Source organism: Sturnira hondurensis, unplaced genomic scaffold (genome assembly GCF_014824575.4).
Source record: "Sturnira hondurensis isolate 20B ecotype Veracruz unplaced genomic scaffold, ASM1482457v3 Scaffold0009178, whole genome shotgun sequence".
NCBI lineage: Eukaryota > Metazoa > Chordata > Mammalia > Chiroptera > Phyllostomidae > Sturnira > Sturnira hondurensis.
This window is the reverse complement of record NW_028081809.1, coordinates 1270180-1293447: the sequence shown is the minus strand read 5'-3', so window position 1 is coordinate 1293447 and position 23268 is coordinate 1270180. Positions and strand designations below refer to the sequence as shown.

Below are 23268 nucleotides of genomic sequence, written 5' to 3'. Positions count from 1 at the left end.
GAACTCTCCACCCTTCCAGTGGATGGAGAGTCTTAGGAATACTCATTCTGTTATCAGGCCATGCACCTCTCCTCCGCATGCTGTGCGGTGGGGTTGAGTGGGAGACAGATTCTGATCCAGAGCAGGTAACACGCCACCTGACACTTCCCTGTAGACTTCAGGCCCCAGTGCTCCAGCCTCTGGGTGCCACCTACCTTGGTCTCTGGGTTATGGCTGGGTGGGCTCCTCTTTCAGGCCTAACCCCCTCTTCCAGCCTTCACTGGAAGGAGTCTCCACGCCTACACGCTGTGCCCTCCCTGTGCTATCTCAAGGGGATGGAGGGGGTGAGGGCACTTTTTCTACCTGCAATATGACACATGCCCAGAACGAGACTCAGGGGTCAGACTGAACTCCAGAGAGTCCCACCAATGGTCCTGCCAGGAGTCCTTGATAGAAAAGGACCATGGCATTTCCAGAGAGAGAATGTCAACAGCCTCTCCCTGTACCTGTTGTGATGGGAAGACTGGACTGAGAAGACATTTCCACGGGCTAGTGGCTCATCTCCAACTGTTAGGGTGGTGGGTGATGTGGGCTGTGAAAGCAGAGAGCAGTTCTATCTTTACTTTCCCAAGAGAGGGAAAGGACTAGGTGCCGAGACAGCCCTGAGGGGTAGGGCTTTAAGTTTTTATTGGATTAGAAAGGGGGAGGGTGTTGTAGCTGGGTAGTCATGGCAATTCGTTGTAAATCAGGGGTATGGGGCTAACTGTGCAGGTTTCAGTTCCTTTTGTCATTATGGGTTGGGTTGGGGGTCCGGGTGCCCTCGTCTGGTATGTCCTGTCTCTGTAAGTTTCAAAACACCAGCACGGGGCATGCTTTTAGTAATCTTCCCAGCCTGAGAATAGAGGCTCAGAGAAGCAACAGTTAAATTATGCCTGGCAGACTTAAGGAAAGAGAGAGAGCTAGCACTGGTAAAGAGGGCCTGAAAGGGGCTCTTTGGTCCTTTTACCAACTGTGATTGTTTCCTTTCTCAGTCAAGCTCTTGAGGGGCAGAGCCTGCCCCCTGATGCTCGTAGACAATAGCAAGGCCCCCACTGCCCTGAGGCTCTGAAACCAGACTTTTGCTTGTCTTCTCCCCTAGGGACCCTAACTACAAGTGCCACAGGTGAGGAAGGAACTGACTGTCAGTCAGAAGTGGCCTGGGCCCTGACCCTGGAGAGGGAGGGTGGTGAGGACGGGGTGGTAATGAGGAAGATGCTGTCTTCTCAACTGACACTGAGACCAAGTCTTGAAGATGTGATAACCCTCTGGTCCCAAGGGGACTCCCCTGGCCATGCAGAGGATACAGAAGCTACCCCGGGGCCTGGACCACCAGGACTGGGCTCCTCAGCTGACCTGAATCCCCTCCAGCGCCTTTCCAGAGGACCCATTCAGTCCTGGCTGCTGCTCCTAGAGTATTACCCTGCCACAGTGACCCTGCGAGCCTGAGCCCCCGCCCTCCCAACTCTGATCACTGTTGACTAGGGGGCCTGCCTGAGTTCCCCAAATGCCTGTGGCCTCCTGGGCCATGCCCACGTCGCCCTGCAAGAGCCACACCTGCCTTCAGTGGTTGTCACAGGCACTCTCCAGCGTGTCGCTACCCCCGCCCCCCCCCCACACACACATCTTTACTGCTTAACGAGGCTTGTGAAGAAGTTCGGGGATGAGGAGCAGCTTCCCTGTCCCGCCCCACCCTGCCCTCCCGGTTCACTCACCACCGCACCCTCAGGCTTTAATGAGGAGCACTTCCACCTATCCTGGTACCACATTCACTTTCAGACTCTGCCTGCAAGAAAATGTTTTATCTTTTAATGTTTTGAAATTCACTTTCCTCTAGTCCAGGCAGACATTTAGAGAATGGCCACGTGCTAGGCTCTGTGCTGGGGCTGAGGAGGGGACTGCGAGTCTGTGTATGTGGGGAGACAGACGTGTGCACAGGACAAAGCCTGAAGAGATCCCTTACTCTGCTGGGGGGGACCGGCGCCTCCTACAGAAAAAGCCACGGAGCCAAGTCTTAAAGGATGAGGGAAATGGGGTAAAAGAGAGGGGTGGAGGAAGGGACCCCATGTGGGCAGAGAAGGACAAAGGACAGTTTGACAGTGGCAGTGAGCACTGACAGGAAATTGCCAGGGGACTGAAAGGGCCCCGTGGGAAGGCCCTGGGAGGACAGACGACGGCTCTCACTCTCATCCTGAGGCTATGTGACTATGTGACGCCAAGGAGTCACGTGGTCTGACCTGCCTTTTCCGTGGTTTCTTGTGGAGCCAGGCCTGGGAGGCGGCAGTGGAAGGACACAGCCGATTGGCTGGAGGCAGGAGTGAGGGGCGAGAAGTCAGGGGTGATTCTAGGCTCACGGTGGTGGAAATTCTCCAAAATATTCTCCCCAAGGTAGCCCCACATTACCCTTCATGGGATTCTCAACCAAAGCTTTTCACAATGATAGGGGACTGAAGAGTTGGAAAATTTTCATTTAAGGTGAACAGTTATAAGCCTAGTAAGTAATGTATATGTTAAAGCTATTGTTTCACAAACTACAGATAAGGCCCATCCTGGCTCCTAGGAGCTGTCCTCCTGGGGCACTAAACATTACTGCCTGGGGACAAGTGGAGGCATCCAGGCCTTTGTGTTCCAGGGAGAGATAGATGACTGCCCACCTGCCCCTGGGAACAGCTGACAGCCTAGGGCGAGAATGCTGCGGTTTCTTTCACCTGGCTCTCCCTGAATTTCAAACTCCCTCACTGCACCTTGTTTGTTCCCTGCTATAAAAAATGTTGGCTTGGAAAGAAAATGTAAGATGGTCTGTTAGGGTATGAACCGCCATCTCAGATCGCAGGCCATCTGAATAAAGTGCCCATAAAGACTCAATCCCTGTGTCTGCTTATTGGGTTTGGCATGTGCCAGACAGTACAGACGCTGGTGTCTTTTCCGGTTTTGAGAATGACATTCATTGGGTGACCTGTGCATTTGGTGGCTTTTAGAACAAGAGTTACTCTCCCACAACTGTGACCAACACCTTTTCAGTGTTACCTCCTTCTCAGAGGACTGTCCTCACATCCCCACTGCCCAGCCGTGGCCCAGCAGCTGTGACTGCCTTGTATAAGGCTGTCAGGAAGCTGGATTGTGGCGGCCTGGGGCATGCTGCCTCCAGCCGGGGGAAGCACGATTCAGAATGTGGCCTGGGTGCTGTGGGCTGTGTTGACAGACTACTGGGGAGAACAGGTTGCCACTGATTGGCAGGATGGCCTGCTCTGCCTTGTTAGATGCAGAGGATCCCAGACAGCATGCTGTAGAGAGAGCCTGGGCCCAGACAGACCATCTGAGACAGAGCAAGGGGCACATGATCTGGGCTCTGAGTCCCCAAGCCTCCGTTTCAGCTCCCGAGCTTGCACCCTTCCAATGCCTCTGATCCCTACTATAGATTCTCATTTTTCAGACCCTTCAGCAGTCTCAGCAGGTGTTTGCTTTTTGCCACCTAAAGAGAGTTCACTATAGCAATGTCATGCTCTAGCCTTGGTGATCTGATGAATGGGTCTCTGTCCCCTTGGGTTGGTTTGTGACCTATTCCCAGCACAGGGTAGACACCTGAGGACAGCAAGAAGAGGAGCCAGCCCTCTGTCCTGATGATTGAGGACAGCTGGACATTTCCTCTTCTCTGTTTCCAGTGGGTGGCCACAGCTGGCATCCTTCCAACTGCTTTATGAAGGCCAGAGTCCCTCCCCTTGTCCGGGTCTCTCCCTCCACACTCTCTTCTCCCACCTCATGGCCGTAGGATTTGGGGACTATCAAACTTCTGGGAATGTATCATGGGTTGGGAAAGTTCCCCCAGGAAGTGTTTCCAAGTTAACCAGGGTTAGCTGATCTCAGATCAACCAAAGAATTTCCAGGACAGAAGGGCCCCAGGGGGAAGCAGGAGGAAGGGACCTGCAGGTATGCCCAGGGTAGGTGTGAATAAACAGAAGCAGCAGAACAGGCCCCTTCCCACTGCTAAAGCACTCCACCCCTGCTGTTGGGGCACGGCTGCTGTGAGTGGGCCCAGCCCCCACACAGCCCACTTGCTCGGCCTTCCAAGGAATTCAGTTAAACCAGCTGTTTCATCTCCCCCTCTGTCCTGCACCCAGGGCTGGTCCCTGAGCCCAACCTGCTCTCCTGGTGGGGTTGTTGGAGGGGAGAAGTCTGGGGCTGTCTGGCCAGTCTGCTGATAGATGTAGACAGAAGTGTGAGGTCCACCTGCAAAGCAGGTGTGAGGTCCATTACTTCTTTCCCCTGCTGAGGGTCCTGATGCCACATGTAGACAGAAGTCTGGGGCTGGCCGGCCAGTCTGCTGATAGATTGCTCCATTGAGATCCTGCTTGGGAAGGGAAGCCCAGGCATGGCCACTGACTGCTAAAGTTCTCTTCTTTCTGCCTCATTTTGTCCACCTGTCAAGTAGGAAGATTCAGTGTCTTCATCAACCCTTCTGCCCCTCAACTAAGACCGAGGTTTGGTACATTTTGGTTTTTTCTTGGAGAAATCCTGCCTTGGAGTTAGGAAGTGAGAAATAGTGGGAGACAGAGCTAGAGGCCTGGGCTGCTTATGGCCCCAAGACCCAAGGGTTTCTTTCTTGGTCACTCTTTTTCATATTATTTATTTTTATTTTTAGAGAGAGGAGAAGAGAGGGAGAGAAACACTGATGTGTGAGAACCATCTATGATTGCCTTTCGTGCATCCCCAACTGAGGACATGGCCTGGGACCCATGTGCCCTGATGAGGCATCGAACCAGTGACCTTTTGGTTCTCAGGCTGGCACTCAATCCACTGAGGCGAAGCAGCCTGGGCACCCCAAGGGTTTCGAATGCTGCCCAGGAAGCTGGAAGCTCAACTCTACTGCTCCCAGGGTACCCGACTCAGAGAACACAAAAAAGCCCCCATGGTCACTACCAGTTGCAGTGCAGGTGGATTGGATCCGGCTGGGAAAGGGCGACTTCCATCCTGCTGGTGACAGAACTGAACTCAGAAAGTGATCGCCAGGGGAGTGACTCTTTTTTAATTAAAAAAAAAAGTTTTGATTCTAGAGAGAGGGGAGGGGGAGGTGAAAGACAGGGAGAGAAACATTGATCAGTTGCTTCTTGCACAGCTGGACCCGCAGCCCAGACACGTGTCCTGACCAGGAGTCGAACCGATGACCCTTTGGTTTGCAGGACGACACCCAAGTGAGTCACACTGGCTGGGGAGTAACTTTTTAACAGCTCACATTGGAGGAGAGAAAGAGGAGGGACAGGTAGGCTGTGGGGAGACCAGCCCCTCCCGATGGCAGCCTCCAGGGGACAAGGGTCCTCCACAGGTGCTGGGCTCCTGTGGGTCAGCCCAGAGGGCGAGAGCTGGACACAGCCTGCATTTACACAAGTAGTCTCGGGCACAGTGGTCAGGGGCCTCCAGAGGCAGTGCTGGCCCTGGACCACCCCCTTCCCCGACCTGAGGAGCCGGGATGCCCTCAGCCAGTCCCTCAGTACAGCCCTGATCCTCATCTCTGAGTAGCTCTTTGATGAGGTCCGTTTCCTGTGTGCACCCCGTTATTAAACAGGACCATTCCTTCTACGACTGCACCTTTTGTGCCCCGCTTCTAAGAACACAAATTCCTGGGGGCAGCACGGGAAGGGTAAGGATACTGCTGCAGGCTTGGCTCTGGCTCGGACTTAAGTGACCCCACATGAGCAACAAAAAACTCCTGTGCAAACTTACCCACCCCCAAAACCAGGGCAGCAGCCCCTCCCTCCAGGGCTCCCAGGGAGGGGCTGCCATGGGAATTCACAAACTCCATTACTTCTTTGAACACAAGCAGCACGTGTTTAAGAAAAAGAAGCGGTAGAGATGAGCAGAAGAGAATGAAATGGCCCAGAATTTTAGCCAGATCTACCGGAGGTGATCGGTGTTTTACATCTTCCCTCCATGTNTTTTTAAATTAAAAAAAAAAGTTTTGATTCTAGAGAGAGGGGAGGGGGAGGTGAAAGACAGGGAGAGAAACATTGATCAGTTGCTTCTTGCACAGCTGGACCCGCAGCCCAGACACGTGTCCTGACCAGGAGTCGAACCGATGACCCTTTGGTTTGCAGGACGACACCCAAGTGAGTCACACTGGCTGGGGAGTAACTTTTTAACAGCTCACATTGGAGGAGAGAAAGAGGAGGGACAGGTAGGCTGTGGGGAGACCAGCCCCTCCCGATGGCAGCCTCCAGGGGACAAGGGTCCTCCACAGGTGCTGGGCTCCTGTGGGTCAGCCCAGAGGGTGAGAGCTGGACACAGCCTGCATTTACACAAATAGTCTCGGGCACAGTGGTCAGGGGCCTCCAGAGGCAGTGCTGGCCCTGGACCACGCCCTTCCCCGACCTGAGGAGCCAGGATGCCCTCAGCCAGTCCCTCAGTACAGCTCTGATCCTCATCTCTGAGTAGCCCTTTGATGAGGTCCGTTTCCTGTGTGCACCCCGTTATTAAACAGGACCATTCCTTCTACGACTGCACCTTTTGTGCTCCGCTTCTAAGAACACAAATTCCTGGGGGCAGCACGGGAAGGGTAAGGATACTGCTGCAGGCTTGGCTCTGGCTCGGACTTAAGTGACCCCACATGAGCAACAAAAAACTCCTGTGCAAACTTACCCACCCTCAAAACCAGGGCAGCAGCCCCTCCCTCCAGGGCTCCCAGGGAGGGGCTGCCATGGGAATTCACAAACTCCATTACTTCTTTGAACACAAGCAGCACGTGTTTAAGAAAAAGAAGCGGTAGAGATGAGCAGAAGAGAATGAAATGGCCCAGAATTTTAGCCAGATCTACCGGAGGTGATCGGTGTTTTACATCTTCCCTCCATGTACTGTTACGTGATCAGCCATTTGCACTCATTAGTGCATTGTGGGTATCTCTCAGGTCAAAAGAGCCATTTCCACAGTATTTTCTTTAATGACTGCCTGGTATATAATGTGAGATGCTCATTTTACTGATTCCTTTTGGTATGATGAATGATGCTGCCCAGGTCATCTCCATCCACATAGCATTATTTCCCCAGGAGCTGCTCAGCTACAGGCAGCCTCCTGGTATCAGTCACACAGCCACTAAGAAAACAGAGGCCTGTGTAGACACATCTCTGGGCATAGCCTTGATCAGCTCTCTCAGCTGTGACTAGATGGGGCAGTGCTGGGCCAAAGGGCCCGCCTCGGTGGGGATTTGCCCTCCCAAAGGACTGTGACTGCCTGCCTGGCCCCTCCGAGAGCCACTCCGGACAAAGCCTAGCGGCCTCTCTGCTCCACAGGCCTGGCAGGAGGCTCCAGAAGGAGTTGGGAGAGGAGCCTGGTTCCTGGGCCTGTAAGGCTGCTCTGGTCATGTTTGGGCCAGGGCTTCCCAGAGTCTGAGCACAGAATACAGTGTTTACAAATTGGACCACCCTAGGTAATCCGTAGCTACTGAGTGCTTCCCTTACCCAACTCAGAGGCAGCCCTCCCAGGAAGACCTGGGGAGGGGTAAGAGCACCAGGCCCCCACCCCAGGCTTCAGAGGGCGGTCTGACCAGGCCCTGCCCCCAACTCCAGGCCTCCGCCCTGCCCTTCCAGCGCTTTGGGCCGGTGCCCAGGTAGCTTGGGAGCCCAAACCTGTCGGGCCAGTTTTGAGAGCCGGAGCACAGAGGCTGACGAAGGATGCACGGCTGGCCCCGCGTTCTCCCCGCACTCCCGGCTGCCTGAGCCCCACATTTGCCTGCGCCTCATGGCAAGCGCTCCAGGCCTCCTGGCGCCTCTGCTGGGCCTGATGCTGCCCCTAAGCCTGCGGGGGGCGCAGGCCGTAGACTGTGGGTCTCTCGGCCCAGCCTCACGCCTGACTTTCACACCCACAGCCAGGGACCTGTGGCTGGCTCCTCGTGTCCGCACGCCAGGGCCCCTGGACCACCTCTACGGCACCGTGCGGCGCTTCCTCTCTGCTGTGCAGCCCAAACCCTTCCCCACCGGTGAGTGTGCTCTCCCAGGCAGGCCTCGGGAAGGGCTGGGTCCTGGCCAGCACCCTTATCCCCCACCACCTCCGGATGAGGTGCTTGGAGGGCAGGGTCCCCAGCATTCCCTGCCCCCATCTTCCTGCCCAGGGGCATCACCTGGAGACCCCTCCAGGACCTTTCTGTGCGACCTTAGGTGAGCCCTTTTCCTCCTCTGAGTATTAGTTTCTCTGTTTTGATATGGAGGAGATTACATTAGAAGTCCCCAAAGACCTGGCTAAAATTTTCTCTGGGTCTGGTGGTACTAGGGGTTGGGAGGAACAGGAGGGGCCGCAGGGAGCTCTCAGCCTGTCGCCCTGCCTTTTGAGGGGAAGGGCTCCTAGGCCAGGCTCTCCTCTGCTCTTAACCAGGCTGCTGGCTTGGCTTCCTGCCGCAGGGCCGACCTGCAGGCTCCAGGAGGAGGGGTGGGTCAGGCCTCCCCTCAGCCACTCCACCCTGAGGCCTGGGCACATGGCTAGGGGCTGGAGTGACGCTGCCTTCTCCCAGGGTGCCGTGGTAGTGGGAGGGGCCACTCTGCGGAGCCCAACTTCTCCTGGCAGTGGGGGTGGGAACTGCGTTAGGGCAGTCGCTTTCCCCAAGTCCCCTGCGTGACTCTTTCCGTAGAACTGGCGAGGGCGCTGCTGAATGAGCCAGCCTCCGTGAAGGTGGACGAGGTGAGGCTGGTAGGGGGCGGGGCAGGAGAAGGAGTTCAGGCTGAGCCTGGGGGCCAGGATAGGAAGGCTCCCTCAGCTCTGCCCGTCTTGCTGGCTGTCCCCTGGGTTGGAGGTGGGTGGAGTCTTGGGACCCCTCCCCCTTTCATGAGTGCTGCAGTTGGCAGACCTGATTTCCAACCACAGCTCTGCCATTAACGTGTTTGCGGCGGGCCCCGACCTCCCTGGAGGGCAGTTTTTCCACATACAAGGTGATAACCAGTAAGGACACATGCACCTTGCATGGGTTCAAGGACATTTGTGAAAGTGCCCACTGTGTACATCGCCCTCTCCTGGTTACCCTCTGGTGTCCTGTGGGTCAGGCTGCCTGGTGAAATCAGAACAGCTCTTCCACCTTGCTGCCCTGCCAGGTGGTGCGGTATGAGACTGGCTACCTGGTGTGCGCTGTAATCGCCGGCCTGTACCTCCTGGTGGTGCCCACTGCTGGGCTCTGTTTCTGTTGCTGCCGTGGCCGCCGGAGGCGCTGTGGGGGCCGAGTGAAGATGGAGCACAAGGACATGGCCTGTGAGCGTGGCACCCTCATGACCTTCCTGCTGCTCACCACCCTCGTGCTGCTGTGAGGGGTGCCTGGTTCCGGTGGGAGGGGTGGGCTCAGGTGCAGGTGCCGGAGGACATCCATCCAGTCCCTTTCTCTGCCCCCATCTCGCAGGATTGGCGTTGTCTGTGCCTTTGTCACCAACCAGCGTGTGCATGAACAGATGGGCCTCAGTGCCAAGGCTGTGCCTGAGACACTGCTCAGCCTCCGGGGCCTGGTCTCTGATGTCCCCCAGGTGAGCACCAGGTAACCCCTCATCCTCACTTACCCACAAGAGCACCAGGCCCCGGACAGGTCAGGCCACTCTGGTGGGTTCTACAAATTTCCACAGCATGCCACTTCCAACATGCACCTGACTGCCCCCTGCTGGAGAGTCACTATAATACTTAAATACTGGAGAGTCTTGGGAACACCTGGGAAACCACCAGAGGGAGGGCTGTCAAGTGATGGCCCTGTGTTTGCCTAGGAGCTGCAGGCGGTGGCACAGCAGTTCTCCCTTCCCCAGAAACGTGTCTTGAAGGACCTGGATGGTGAGGATTAGAGCTGGCTGGCAGGCAGGCCAGCCCCAGGACCTCCTGCCCAGGCCTGTCTTGAAGGGCCCTCTCATTCCCTCATCTGGGCTCCACCTGGAAACACCCTTACCGAGTGGAGATTGGGCCAGTCTGCTGCAGAACCTGGGGAGGCCAAATGGACGTGTGGGGAGGGCTCTTGGCTCCTGGGCACCAGCCCTCAGGCTGCCTGTGCTCTTCAGGTGTTGCCACGAGCATCGGGAGCACAATCCACACCCAGCTCAGGAGCACAGTTTACGAGGTGCTGGCCTCTCTGCTCAGCCTGGGCCACGGTGAGTGGGACCAGGGTCCAGGGTGGTGTCTCCTGCAGGCAAACCCCTCCCCCTCACTCAGCCCTGAATTTCTTTCACTGCCTCAGCAAGCCCCACCCCTGGCTTTACCCTAGGATCCCCTTGGACACCCTTGCCCACATCTTGCCTCAGTGTGCCCTGAGGTCATATCCATTATAACTATTGGGGTTAGAGGTTAATGTTGGCAGATCCCTTTGACTTGTGGGGAGGGAAGTTGTTTTGCTTCCTGCAAGAACTCTGAGGACTCTGGCAGCAGCGGATGCTGCTCCATCAATGTGTGGGTGGGTCTCAGCCCTACAGGTCTCTGTGGACCACCTCCGAGCCCTGAACGCCACCCTTGTGGAGCTGTGGGAGGGGCAGCAGGAGCTGGATCAGGCCGTTCGGATGCACCGGGAGCGCCTCCATGCCCTGCTGCAGGAGCCTGGCTGCCAGAGCTGCGCAGAGACCCTGAGCCGGGTCCATGACCTGGAGTTGGGAGCTGACTTCAGCCAGGTGCAGGCTGGACAGAAGCCATTCGAGCAAGGGGGGCCTCTTTACCTGCTGCCATAGGAATCCCCAGGCAGCCTGGGTCCCATGTTCCCTGAGGCAGACACACTCCCTTTCCACAGACCCGGGGTGCACACTGTGCTGTGAGTGTCCTGTGAATTGCCTCCTTGAGTGCTCACTGCCACCCAGGACAGGAGGGCTGCACTGGTCCCCACATTTTAAACAAGAGGACACTGAGGGTTCAGCAGTCTCTGGTCCCGACCTCCCATTCTCCCTCAGGGATCCTCCCTCAGTCCTTTGTCATCACCCAATCCCCTCTCCAATTTCAGGTGCCCCAAGTGGATGATGTCCTACATCACCTGAAGGGTGTCCCAGAGGCCAACTTCTCCAGCATGGTCCAGGAGGTGAGTGCCTAGCCCAGTCTACCCGACTTGCCCCACCTCCCTGGGAACTCACAAGTGAGAGGCCTCCATGTTCCCCTTTTGGGTGGGTACCCAGTTGAATCTAAGATTTGGACCAAGCTTGGCCTCGCCTGTCACATGGGATCCTGGGCTGGAATCTCACAGTGCCAGTTTTCGAGCGCACAGAGGCTGGTGGGGGAGGCAGGTCTGGAACTCAGGAGCAAGAGCCAGGCCCCTAAGGGTGGGGCACTGGAGTGGCAGGGGGGAGGTGTGCGGCTGAGCCCCAAGGGCAGGCAGGGTCTCCTGGGTGAAGGCGGGCTGTGGGGGAGTGTGCAACATAACCAATGCCTATGACCTGGGGCCTGGAAAGTCTGAGTTGAGGAAATGGTGAGTCACCTGTGCTAGATGGCTGAAGCAGAAGGTTCCAGAAGGAAAGAAGTGGGAGGTAAGCCTGGGAGAGTAGGTTAGAGCTGGACTTGAGGGAAATAGACCTGGCAGCCATGTGCAGGATGGACAAGAGAGATGAGACAGTAGCGGGAAGTCTATTGCGAACGTCTCAGCAAGAGGGGATGGGGAAACAGGGAGGGGTCTTGAGGAGCACTGTTTGGGGAGTTGAATCAGGTGGGGCCCAGGAAGAGGGGAAGATGCCATTGACCAATAGAACAAAGGAAGGCTGTTTCCTTACTTCCTGAGTTGGGAGCACAGAGTAGGATCTCCTCCTTCTGGGCCCGTTGATGTCAGGGGCCCCAGGTTGGGACACCCCAAGTTGGAGAGCAGGAGGCTCAGCTGCCTTTTGCTCTGGCAGGAGAACGGCACCTTCAATGCCCTCCCACTCCTGGCTTCCTTGCAGATGGCCGATGTGGTCACAGGTGAGGCCAGCCTAGCGCACCACCCCACCCCAGCCCTGCCCAGTTCTCCCCTAACAACAGGCTTGTGGACAGGGGGGCGGGGCAGTGAGGGGAGGCTGAGGGCTTTTTCCTTGGCTGGGCCTGGACAGGAAGTGGGCCCTCTGTAGGTCAGGAGCTTTTCCTGACCATCCTTTCCCGGGGGCCCCTGGGTGCCTTCCCCAACCCATAAGCCCCTGCCGCTTTGGGCAGAGCTGAAGAAGGTGGTGGCCCAGCAGCCTGAAGGGTTGAAGACAATGGCCAAAATATTCCCACACTGGGAGGCAGCCTCTCGCTGGAGCCAGGCACTGGAGAAGGCGGAAAACAGTAGTCGTCCCTACCTGAAGGAGGTGCAGAGATACGAGAAATACAGGTGCTCAAAACCCATGGGGGCGGGTGGAGTAGGCAGCCCAGCCTCTTGGCCACCGGGACCCGATTCTAGCCACCCATCAACTCCTTACTGTACTAAGCCTCTGTCTGCCTCCTTTCAGCCAAGATCCTTTATGCGTCCCCACCTTGACTGTGTGGCCTTGAGATCTGATCCCGGGGACCCCATAGGAGCAGGGAGGCCTTAGAACCATATGTTCCGAGGCCCCACCCTTGGGGTTAGTGGCCCCACCCAGCCAGTCAGTCCTATGCTGGCCTATCCCTTCCCAGTGACAGCTGTACCTTCTCTGTGGCAGGTGGATTGTGGGCTGCGTGCTGTGCTCTGCGGTCCTGCTGGTGGTGGTCTGTAACCTGGTGGGCCTCAACCTGGGCATCTGGGGGCTGTCTGCCCGGGAGCACCCCAGCCACTTGGAAGCCAAGGGCAGGGCTGGAGCCCGCATCCTCATGGTGTAAGAAGGGTTGTAGAGAGGGGTAATGTCTCTCCCACCAGGCTAGCCAGGGCCCTCTACACTCATGGACAGCTCCTGTCCTGGGCATCGAGAGACTGAGCTCTGGTACTGACGAGCTGGCTGGCTGTGGGCAAATCGGTAACCCATCTGGGCTCCGGGGTCCTCATCTGCATAAAAGGTTTCACTAGAGCAGGAATGGCAACAAAGAAGCACTTCTGCCTCCACATCAGTGATAATTATAGTAACCAGTGGGCATTCCTTCCCACTGAGCAATGGGCAGAGCCTCAGAATCTTTCTTAACCCAGCATCCAGGCAGCACCACCACTTGGAGGTGGCACCAGAGATAGAATCTGTTTGCCATCCCTGGACTAGCTGGCTGCCTCCCATGCTGCGCCTCACCCGCCAACAGCAAGCTTATTGAGAGGGGAGCAGGGCAGTGGGGTGAAGCTGAATGCTGTTCTCTTGACTGGGCCTGTTCTTCAAGGGCAGGACTGGCACATTTAGTTGTGTAGGCAGGTCACTGCATGAGAGTCCTTGGCCAGAGGGGTGAGTAGGGGCTGAAATCCAGCCCATGTTTTATTCTCTAAGCTACAGGTGGCAAATACAAGGCTTGCAGGCTGAATCTGGCCCTCCACCTTGTTTCTACCTGGCAGCAATGCCGAGCTCCTTGCCCCTAGCTAAGGACTAATTACATTTATATAATACTAAAATTACATTCGGCTCTTTGAAGGCAGCCGTGAGACTGATGCAGCCCCCGGTGAAAATGAGTTTGACACCCCTGCAGATCTTGGCATAGGGCTGTGCCTGCCTCCCAAAGGCCTGCAGGTCTGAGGTCCTCCTCGAACTCTCTCGGTTGCTGGTCCTCCTGGAGGGTCATGGCCAGCTGCACAGGTGGCCCCGTTGAGGGCTCAGCTCTGGAGCTGGTCACCCCTATGTACTCTGGGCCTAACGGCTGGCAGTCCTGTCTCTTTGAGCACAACAGTTACCCTGACCTCTAGGCTGCCAGGGCTGGCCAGAGCACCAGAAATAGTGTGAGGATGGGGTGGACATGGTGGGGACAGGCAGCAGTTCTAACTCCTGACCCAAGCGGCAGAGCCCTCTGAGTTTTGTCCCCAAAGGGCTCTACCCCCAGGCCAACTTGATGGCCATGTCGGCCTGGGATGTGGGTGCAACAGGAGATCTTGCCCTCCTCACCCACCCCTGTCTGCCTTCCCCAGGGGCGTGGGCCTCAGCTTCCTCTTCGCTGGGCCCCTCATCCTCCTCGTCTTCTCTACATTCCTGGTGGGTGGCAACGTGCAAACGCTGGTGTGCCGGAGCTGGGAGAGTGGGGAACTCTATGAGGTGGGTAGAGGTGAGGGGGTTTCTCTGCTCTAAGGTGGGCAGAGAAAAGGGGTTAAAAGGAAGTGGGCACCAGAGAAGGCAAGAGGGAGAGCAGGATGGGCGTGGGGGTGGGGAGAGTGACGGAGACCGCCCAACAAAAACGGAAAGCCACCGGTAGGTGAGCGGTGGGAGAGAAAGCCCAGGAGTCCTTGGGCGATGCCCGGCCCAGGGCAGGAACTCCCGGGCTTCGACCCAGACCTGAGCCCCTCTGTTCTCCCATCTCTGAGTCTGCAAAGTGGTGGCCTTGGTTCCCCAGTGCTTCTAGCAGGTAACCCTGAATTCTCTGTTTTAGGAGGGTCCCCACAGTGAGTTAAGGCCCCCAGTGATTTGAGTCTGAGGCAGGTTTGGGTATGGTCTCTGCTGAGTGAGGGGGTCATGGGACTTGGCTCTTGGCTGGGATGGCCTGGCCTCTCCCCACTCCAGGCTCATTCTCCCTAACCCATCTCCAGTTTGTTGACACTCCCGGGAACTTGCCCTCGTCCATGAACTTGCCCCACCTTCTTGGCCTGAAGAAGAATATCAGCATCCTCCTGGCCTATCAGTGAGTAGGAAGCTTGGGCTGGGGACAGGGTGTGAGGAGGAGCTGAGATGGGTGTCCCATTAAGGTGATGTCCGCCCCTACTGGCCACCCCTTCCCTCCTCTTTGATGCCCATTGTTCCTCCCCAGGCAGTGCAGGAAAGGGGCCCCACTCTGGAAGGTCCTGCAGCTCAATGACTCCTACGACCTGGAGAGGTACCTGGATATGAGCCAGGTAAGGGAAACTTCCAGAAGGCTGTGCGGACTCCTGAAGATCCCCCTCCTCTAGTCTTGCCTCTATGGTAGAATCATCTCCTTGAACCTGAGGAGTCTGCAAGAGCAATTGAGGTGTCTCAGAGGCCCCAGGTGCTAGCTCAGGGTCTGGTCCAGGGCTTGAGCCCAGGAGGTTTCTGGGATGTGCAGGTGTGTGGGAGAGTGCCTGGAGGCTCTGACCAGCTCTGAGCACTGTGCTCCAGGAAAACTGGATGCAGCTGCGGCTGCAGCAGGAAAGGCTGATGATGGTGAGAGGCTAAGGGTGTGTGTGTCTGACCCGGGCAGATGTTGGTTGGTGTGCTGCAGCTGGGACAGGGTGACAGTGAAAATGGTGGTGACCAAGTTGGATACCACTGGGGAAGGGCTCCCACAGGCTCCTTGCTGAGCTTACAGAGCCAGTAGGTGGTGGCAGGATTCAATTCCTCAGCCGCCAGACTTGGCCAGTACTTGGTGTATAGAACTGGAGGGAAAGATCCATGCTGATGACAGACAGTTCTGGGACAGAGAAGGAAGAGCTACTTCACAAGAAAGGGACCCCTTTAGAGAATGGGGTTCTCCTGAGGGTGTACACTCTCTCCTTTCCACACTCCATGCCTACAAGAGGTAGGTGGAGAGGACCTGGACTTCTAGGGCCCTCAGAGAGCCATTCCCACACCCATCAGGGACCCACCTCCATGCACGCTGACTCCTGATTCTCCATCCAGAAGCCCTTCCAGCTCCTCCTGGACTCACCACTTATTCTCCGCCCACCGGCCAGTGGAGCCAAGGGGTCCAGATGACAGCCCCGACTCCATACCTTGAACTGTATAACTGGGGCAGTTTCTGTAGTACCGTGGCTTTCTCCTCCTCCAGTGTCTCTAACCAGATGAGATGCCCGCAGAGCAGATGACACCAGGTTCTCAGTCACTGACACTGCCCGTGAGGAAGGCTGGCGGCCAGGGAGGGCTTCAGCAGTGGCTGGGCAGAGGGGCCCGTGCTTTGCTGGCTGGGAGTCATGGCTTTTATGGGAGGAAGGTTCTCAGCCCCAGTCCTAGGAGGGGAGTGGTTCACTCACAGGAGTTTCTGGACAGGCAGGGCCTCAGGTTCAGAGGGACTGGGCAGTCCTTGGGGGCCATCTGGCAACATCAAACATGATCTTAAGAGTGCTCACCCTCAAAGGAGATCATAGGAAGTTGACGAGGCAGAGGAAAATGTGATGTGGTGTGCTTTCCAGGGAACCAGGCAGAGGGCTCTGGCCACCTTCAAACATCTCTTGTACCTGTCTGCTACCAATGCCTCTGAGAAAGAATCAGGCCTTGCTCCCCCTGGGAAAGCAGAGTGGTGGGTGGGAGGGAGAGGACCAGAGCTGAGCTCCATTCTCTAAGCTGCTGTGAAACCGCGGGCAGGTGAATGCTCCTCTCCGGACTCAGTTTCCATCTGTTAAACACTGGGGCCAAATGCCATGCCCTTTAAGTCTCCTCCAGCAATGGCAGGAAAATCCTGAGTGTCCCTTTTTAAACTGTGATCAGTCGTGGAAGTATGATTGCGTCCACTCATTCATTCGCCATCCATCCATTCATTTTTACCTATCTGGCTACCAGGCAGCAATGCAGACCTTCCTGGCTACCCAGTATAAAAGAGCTTGTCTTTTTTTCAGCAGACTTGTCTGGCGCCTACCACGTGTGAGCTTCTGCTCTAGACACTGAGTTTGGTTCAGAGTGGGCGGACCAGGCGCTGCTCTCACAGAGCTGATGACAGTAGGCAAGTGCGCACATAAATAATGTCACAGCAACAGGCACTCTAAAGACCTTGTCAGGTGGTGATGTGATAATGATGGGCTGGGGAAGCTCTTTTATACTGGGCAGCCAGGAAGGTCTGCATTGCTGCCTGGTAGCCAGATAGGTACCTGAGGAGGGCAGGGTCTTGATGGGAATGGGTTGGGGGGTAGGAAGGAAGCGGGGGACTGCAGGGCCCTCTCTGAGGCTGGGGGGATCCAGGGTGGGGACCCTGGTGAGCTGCTGCTCTGGAGTCCTGGCTCAGTGCCTGGGCATGACCTCATCCTGTCCTCTCCCTCCCAGTATATGGCCAGGCTGGAGCAAGAGTTGCAGAACCTCACGGTGGATGTGAAGAGTCTGGACCTGCTGAGTCCAGCTGGCCACCGGGACCTGAGGGCTCTGCAGAGCAGTGAGCTTGGTAACATCCACTACTCCAGCTTCTTCACCCAGGTCAGCAGTGGGCCCCTCAGGCCAGAGTGCTGCAGGACAGAGGGGTCCACAGAGAAGCTGGGGGGTGCATCTCACCTTGCCCTGGCCCTCCATCTTCCCTCAACTCCCCATGTCCCTGGCGGGTACCCTAGACCTTGTGCCCAGGCTCTGTCCGTGGTCCTGAACCCTCTCCTGTGGCAAATGATGGCGGGGAGTCGCCTCTTCCTTGGGATACACCAGAGGGCGCCTCACTCTTCTCTGCTACCTGAATGGAAAGTGTCTGGTGTATATCAGTCATGGTTTCTGGCGAAACCCACTGGGGCTGATGTGCCCCAGCAGACTCTCCTGGTGTGCAGTAGTTTTGAAAAGACTGGGAGTTCGATAAGTGGCACCGGGGTTCATGCCCTCTCAGCCTCTCCATCTGCCTCCAGATCCAAAAGCCGGTGGTGAACACCAGTGTGGAGCAGCTGGCCCGAGAGCTGGAAGGACTGGCCCAGTCTCAGGTGAGAAGGGAGCAGAGACCCCTCGAGGACGGCAGGAGTCAGGGAGAAGCCCGAGAGGCGGGAGCGGGCGAGAGTGTTTGGATCGAGGGGAGGGGGCGAGGGCAGAGACCGGGTTGAGGGCCCCCACCAGTGAGACTCTGGACCCCTGGCGGGGCTGAAGGGTTTTGCAGTATCAGCTATGACTCAGTTTGTCCACCAATGGGCTGTGTGGCATTGGGCACGCCATTCTGTGTCTCTGGGCTCATCTTTTCCATCTGTAAAGCTCAGATGAAGTAATTGGCCTGACCTCTCTCATGGAGCAAGTGTCTCTAAGTGCTCACTGCTCTGGGAGCCACTGGGACAGGTGGCATGGGGACAGGGCGGCGGGTTAGATATCATGACAGTTGGGAAATTCTACTGGGAAAAACAGCATTTTGTATTTACAAATATTTGAAGTTTAAAAAGTTATTTTCCAGGTATCTTATAGACCCCACCATTTCAGCAGCCGCACCCGCACCCAGACAGGGTCTGCGGCTAAGGTAGGGCTGCCTGTGAGCTAGCGCAGACCTCAGACCTGGGCTCAGGCCCCTGCGCCCAGATCAGGCCCAGAAGCTCTAGGAGGCCTCTGTTGTCTCTGTCCGACCCTGGCATTCACAGCCCTCAGCACTCGGGCTGAGCAGTTGGTAAAGGACATGCAGGCAAAGGCTGGTCTATCCTGGGAACAGAGCCATTTTATCTCCGTCCCCCCTCAGGGTGATTCTGTGTTGGGGAAGCAACTACAGCAGGAGGCCCAAGGGCTCGGAAACTTCTACCAGGAGAAGGTCCTCCCCCAGCAGCGCCTTGTGGTGAGTCTGGGGGCCCAGTGAGCTTGGGGCCTGGGGGAGAAAGAAGGTGGGGAGGGGGCACAGAAGAGGAGGCAGGTGCTGGATCCCTCCTCCCTCTAACCAGCCTCACTCTCTCCTCCACAGGCCAAGCTCAACATCAGTGTCAGGGCTCTGGCTTTCTCAGCACCAAGCCTCCAGGTGGCTTCTGGAGATGGGGAGTAGGGTGGAGCAGATGGGAAGCAGAGAGAGGGAGGGAGAGGCCCAGCTGGCGTGGGACCTCCCCTGCTTTGCCTGGTCCCGTGGGAGGTTGAGGGTTGGGCTGGGAAGAATTGGGGGTGGGTGAGCAGATCCTTGAAGACCACTGTCTTTGGCCTCTGTGTCCTTAGGGCTTAATTCCCCCTCCCCCAAGCTGAGTATATTGTGTGTTGTATGTTGCATTTGTGAAGGAGTGGCTACTCCCTGACTGAGCAGGACGCTGAGTTGAGTCCCTCTCCTCTCCCCAGCTGGAGACCTCAGGTGTCCTAGACAGGGTCACTCACCTAAAAGAAGAGCTACCTGCCTGGGCTGCCCGTATCCTGAAGAATGTGAGTGGGGGGATGGCAGAGGGATGGGGGCCACCTGAGAGGCAGAGTTGGGTTGAGGGGCTGACCCACACAGGGCTCCCACCTCAGGCCTCTCCTCCAGGCCTGTCCTTTACCATGACTCCCACGAAGGCCAGCTCAGCCTGTCCTGATGGGACCAGGCATGAGGCTGGGCTGTGGGTTCCTGAGATTCCTGCTAGCCCAGGAATCCCCTCTTTCCTGCAGGAAAGCAAGTGCTTCCTGACCCGGGAGATGGGATACTTTTTCCAGTATGTGGCCTGGGTGAGAGAGGAGGTGAGTGCTGGCCTCAGCGCCACTACCAATCACCCACTCCCAGCCATACCAGCCATTCGCCTTGCTCTATCCCTCTTTCATCCCTAGAGCTCCTTGGGGGATGCTGTGGAGATGCCCTGGAACCCAGACTCCCAAACCTGGCATCCATGCCCTTGCTTGCTGGGTGGGCTCTGCACATACACCTTCTGGGCAGCCCTGGTCGGAGGCCTGGTATGAGCGGGGCAGCCATGGGCCCAGAATGTGCAGCTCACACCTGGCCCCCACACCCTTCCTCGTGCTGGCCCCTTACACATACTGTCTGAGGCCAACAAGCCCTCCAGCTCACCTCCTCCTGAAGGCGCTGGCTGATCCCAGGCTTTGCAATCTGTGCGGCCTCTCCAGTGGAAGTGTGGCTGAAAGCACAGTGCTGGGCACACAGTAGGGGCTTCATAGAGGCTGGTGCATGGCATGGAAGGGGCAGGAGCTGAGCCTGTGTCAGTGTGCCCTTACCTCTCTGTGTTCCTATGTCCATGTGCCTATACAGCTGTGTCCCTGGGCCTATCTATGTCCCTGTCAACTTCTCTCTCTGACTATGGGGTGTGCCCTGGGGACCTGGTACATCTGCCTCATATTGATGCCACAGGTGACTCAGCGCATTGCCACCTGCCAGCCCCTCTCTGGAGCCCTGGACAATGGCCGTGCAATCCTATGTGACATGATGGCTGACCCGTGGGTGAGTGCTGGGGAGCTCATCTGGGCTCATGGACATTAAGGCGGTTGTGGGAGGGGCACATGAGCAGGGCCTGAGGCAAGGACCGGCACCTCAGCCCGCCCTCTCAGCTCTGAGAACACTGAGTAGTGGGGGCCTGGGATTCTGAGTGGCATGAGAAGTCACTGCCCAGCTCCACTGAGCTAACCCCCTACCCCTTGTTCCAGAATGCCTCCTGGTTCTGCCTTGCTTGGTGTACCTTCCTTCTGGTCCCCAGTATCATCTTTGCCATCAAGACCTCCAAATACTTCCATCCCATCTGGAAACGCCTTAGGTGAGGGGATTGCCAGGCTGTGGGGGCAACGCGGGCCCAGGAAGGAGTCTTTCCAGCCACTGGGCCCCGGTCCCCTGCCACACCACTTCCTGAACCCACCCGCCACTAGCAGAGGAGCTAGCCCTGAGGAGCCACGCACTCAGGGAGCTCCAGGGTCAGGAAGTTCTCCCCATGCCCTTGCTGCAGCACATCCAGTGGGCACAGCTTGCTGGCGCCCTGCCTCCCCTGGCGAGCTTCTGAGGCAGGAAAATCAGGGCTCTGGGTTTATCCCTGTGTCAGGCCGAGGGTCTGTGCCAGGGTCACCCACTCTGCTCACGTTGCCGCAGCTCCAGCAGCTCTGAGGAGACTCAGCTCTTCCACATCCCCCGGGTCACCTCCTTGAAGCTGTAGGACCCTGGGTGAGTTCTCCCCCTTAGTTCCTTAGTGCCAGGGGCAAGGGAATAGGGGGAAGAAGGGAAGGGACCCTTAAGCCCTCTTCTGGGTGGGTGGTCAGGGGCCACTGTCCTTCTCCACTGTCCCAGAGGCAGACCCTCTCTACAACCTGGGGTCCCCAGGGCCCAGGAGGGCAGGAAGGTTCTGGGTCTTGGTGGGGTCTGGGTATGGGGACTGGTCCATCCAGCAGTAGGACTGACAAGCCCAGGCCTGTACCTCTATCCTTGTCACTCACCTTTTTCATTCTGAATCCACAGCAGGAGTTTGCTAGCTGCAAAGTAATGCCGGGGCTGCCACATTCCGCCTTTGACTTGGCCTGGACCAGAGGACTTCCATCGCTCTTGCTCCCAGAGCCCAGACTGGCATCCAGGCCAGGACAGTCCCCCACTCCCAGCTTCCTGACCCCACCTTGCCTGTTCCCTTTCTGCCCCTGTCTCTTCACAGCCCCCTTTATTTGTTCTCATAAGCAGACTTAAGCACCGCTGAGCTACAGAGCCAATAGGTTCTTCCAGGTATCCATCCCTTCTCCTCCTCGTGATATGTCAGCACCTAGAAGACCCTGTTCTCCACCTAGTGGAACCCCTTTCTCAGCCCCTTGGGTGGGACAGAGGCCCTGTCACCCTACTCCGTCACCACTCACCCCTCCCCCTACACACGCGTGCTCCCCCTACACACGCGTGCTCCCCACTCCTCTCCAGGCCCTTATTTTAATTGCCCCTCTCCAATTTCCCCAGCCTCACTCTGTCCCCTCCTCCGGAGAAGCTCTTTCCCCTTGGACTCTCTTTAGCTTATCCCTCTACCTTGCTGGTCCCCAAGGACCCCTCATGCAAGACCAAACTAATCAGGTAAAGCCACCAATCAGACAAGGAGCCACCATGGCCCAGGCCTGGCTGGCTGCATTGTGGCCTCCAAACCCACTACTGCCTAGTGACTTGTACCCTCCACAAGCCCTGGCCTGGGTTTCCTGGCCCCACAGCCTGAATGGAGGCTGAGCCCCCTTCCTAAACCCTTGACTGGAAACAGTATTGTTGTTATTCAGCAACTCTCTGAGTATTGGTTTCCCGGGAAGGAGCCTGGGACCTGCTCCAGAGCGGGGCCTCCCCCTAGGCTCCCCAGAAGGCGACCTCTTGACAGACCCCAGCCAGCTTCCCCGGGAGGGATCTGGGGCCACAGCGGGATTTTGCACTTTGACCCTTACTCCTTCTCTCCTGTACATGTGGCCTGGGGTTATCCCTGGCCCATCCCTGTACTCTGCACACTGAGTCCTGAGTTCCAGAAGAAGGGAAGAGGAGAGAGAGGAGGTCCCCTGGTACATTAAAGTGCTCTCACTTTCTAAGCCTTGGCTTTGGGTCCTTACCACTAGGTATCCTAGGTTAGGACCCCTGTATGCAGTTGGTATTTACTGAGTGTTTGTGGAGAGAGAACCCCAGGCCTGCTCTGGTCACAGGCATCCAGGCCTTCCCCTACAATCACAGGCGCAGAGCGGCCCACTCCAGGAGCAGGCAGACCTGGGTCCGCGGCTCGCTCTAATGCTTGTTAGTGGAGACACCTTGCACATGTCACACGGGATGCCTAGGCCTCAGTTTCACTATTTATAAAATGGGGAGAAGAGTCATAGCCTCCTCGCAGGGCTGCTGGGAAGCAGGGTGGTGTGTACACAACATGTTGTCACTGTTAGAAGCGCACTCTCACACAAGCACCCCAGAATGTAGCCCAATTGCACCTTTTTGGCTTTTCCTAGAGATCTTTTTTCTTGTTTCTTACCTGTTGCTCTATGCAAGGAAACTGTAGCCCCTGCATTTTAAGAATAAAATAGATGAAATAAAAAAAGAAAGAAATGATTAAAAATAACTTTCAGCTTTCTATCAAAATTGCCTGTCTTATTTTTGTTATACTTGAGCATATCAAGCGTAGTTATTTAGGGCATTTTATTTAAAGTTCAAGTGACTCCCTAACAGGGGGCCCCCATGAGCCTGTTTCTGGTGTCTGTTGTTTCTCTTGGTTTGTTAGGTTTGTCTTGTCTCCTCACATACACGGTGATTTCTGATCGGGTACCGTATGTTACACCTGAAACTTGTAGAAATACTTTGAGTGTAGCATGAAGTTGTCTTCCCCCACGAGGGTTGTGTTTACGTCTGGCTTGGGATCTAACAGACCAGGATGGCTTTCAACTTTCTGTGGCTGAGTTGCAGCCTTCTGGAGGGCCATTCTGCTCTCGTTCACACTCTGGGAGCAAGGCCCCTGGAGTCCCAACCCAAAATATAAAAGGTTTGCCAGGCATGCCTCCTCGTGGTGGCCCCAGCTCTGCTCAGCAGCGTGCTGGACTTTTCAGGACCAGTGGTGGAGAAAGTAGCCTCAGACGCCAGACACATGTCTCTGGGTTCCCGCCCTTCCCTGGTCTTGGCCCTGTGATTCCTGGCTGCTGAGTTTGCTCCTCAGTACTCCCAGTTAGACTTTAAAAAATGTATTGGATCAGCCTCTCAGTTGTGCTCGGTTGGGGATTTAGTCCACCACGATGGGAAGTAGTAATCCTAAAAAATTAACTCAGT

General features: G+C 56.5%; 1 protein-coding gene across 5 annotated transcripts; it reads left to right on the top strand.

Moving 5' to 3' along the window:
• The first annotated feature begins 7606 nt into the window (after positions 1-7606).
• PROM2 (prominin 2) lies at positions 7607-22055 on the top strand. Of its 5 annotated transcripts, none has more exons than XM_037056751.1 (24): positions 7607-7978; positions 8624-8673; positions 9081-9286; positions 9380-9500; positions 9732-9795; positions 10017-10106; positions 10417-10616; positions 10940-11014; positions 11817-11880; positions 12109-12268; positions 12579-12731; positions 13949-14072; positions 14561-14652; positions 14779-14863; positions 16959-17105; positions 17516-17587; positions 18319-18411; positions 18535-18588; positions 18894-18974; positions 19197-19265; positions 19888-19977; positions 20181-20287; positions 20614-20685; positions 20980-22055. In XM_037056751.1, exons 1-23 carry the CDS (start codon positions 7741-7743, stop codon positions 20675-20677), a joined length of 2499 nt encoding a protein of 832 aa, XP_036912646.1. In that variant the 5' UTR covers positions 7607-7740; the 3' UTR covers positions 20678-20685; positions 20980-22055. The 5 variants fall into 5 exon arrangements, with proteins under 5 accessions (XP_036912646.1, XP_036912647.1, XP_036912648.1 ...); XM_037056752.1 differs by having other exon boundaries at positions 20977-22055; XM_037056753.1 differs by lacking the exon at positions 7607-7978 and having other exon boundaries at positions 9056-9286.
• The last annotated feature ends 1213 nt before the right edge of the window (positions 22056-23268 follow it).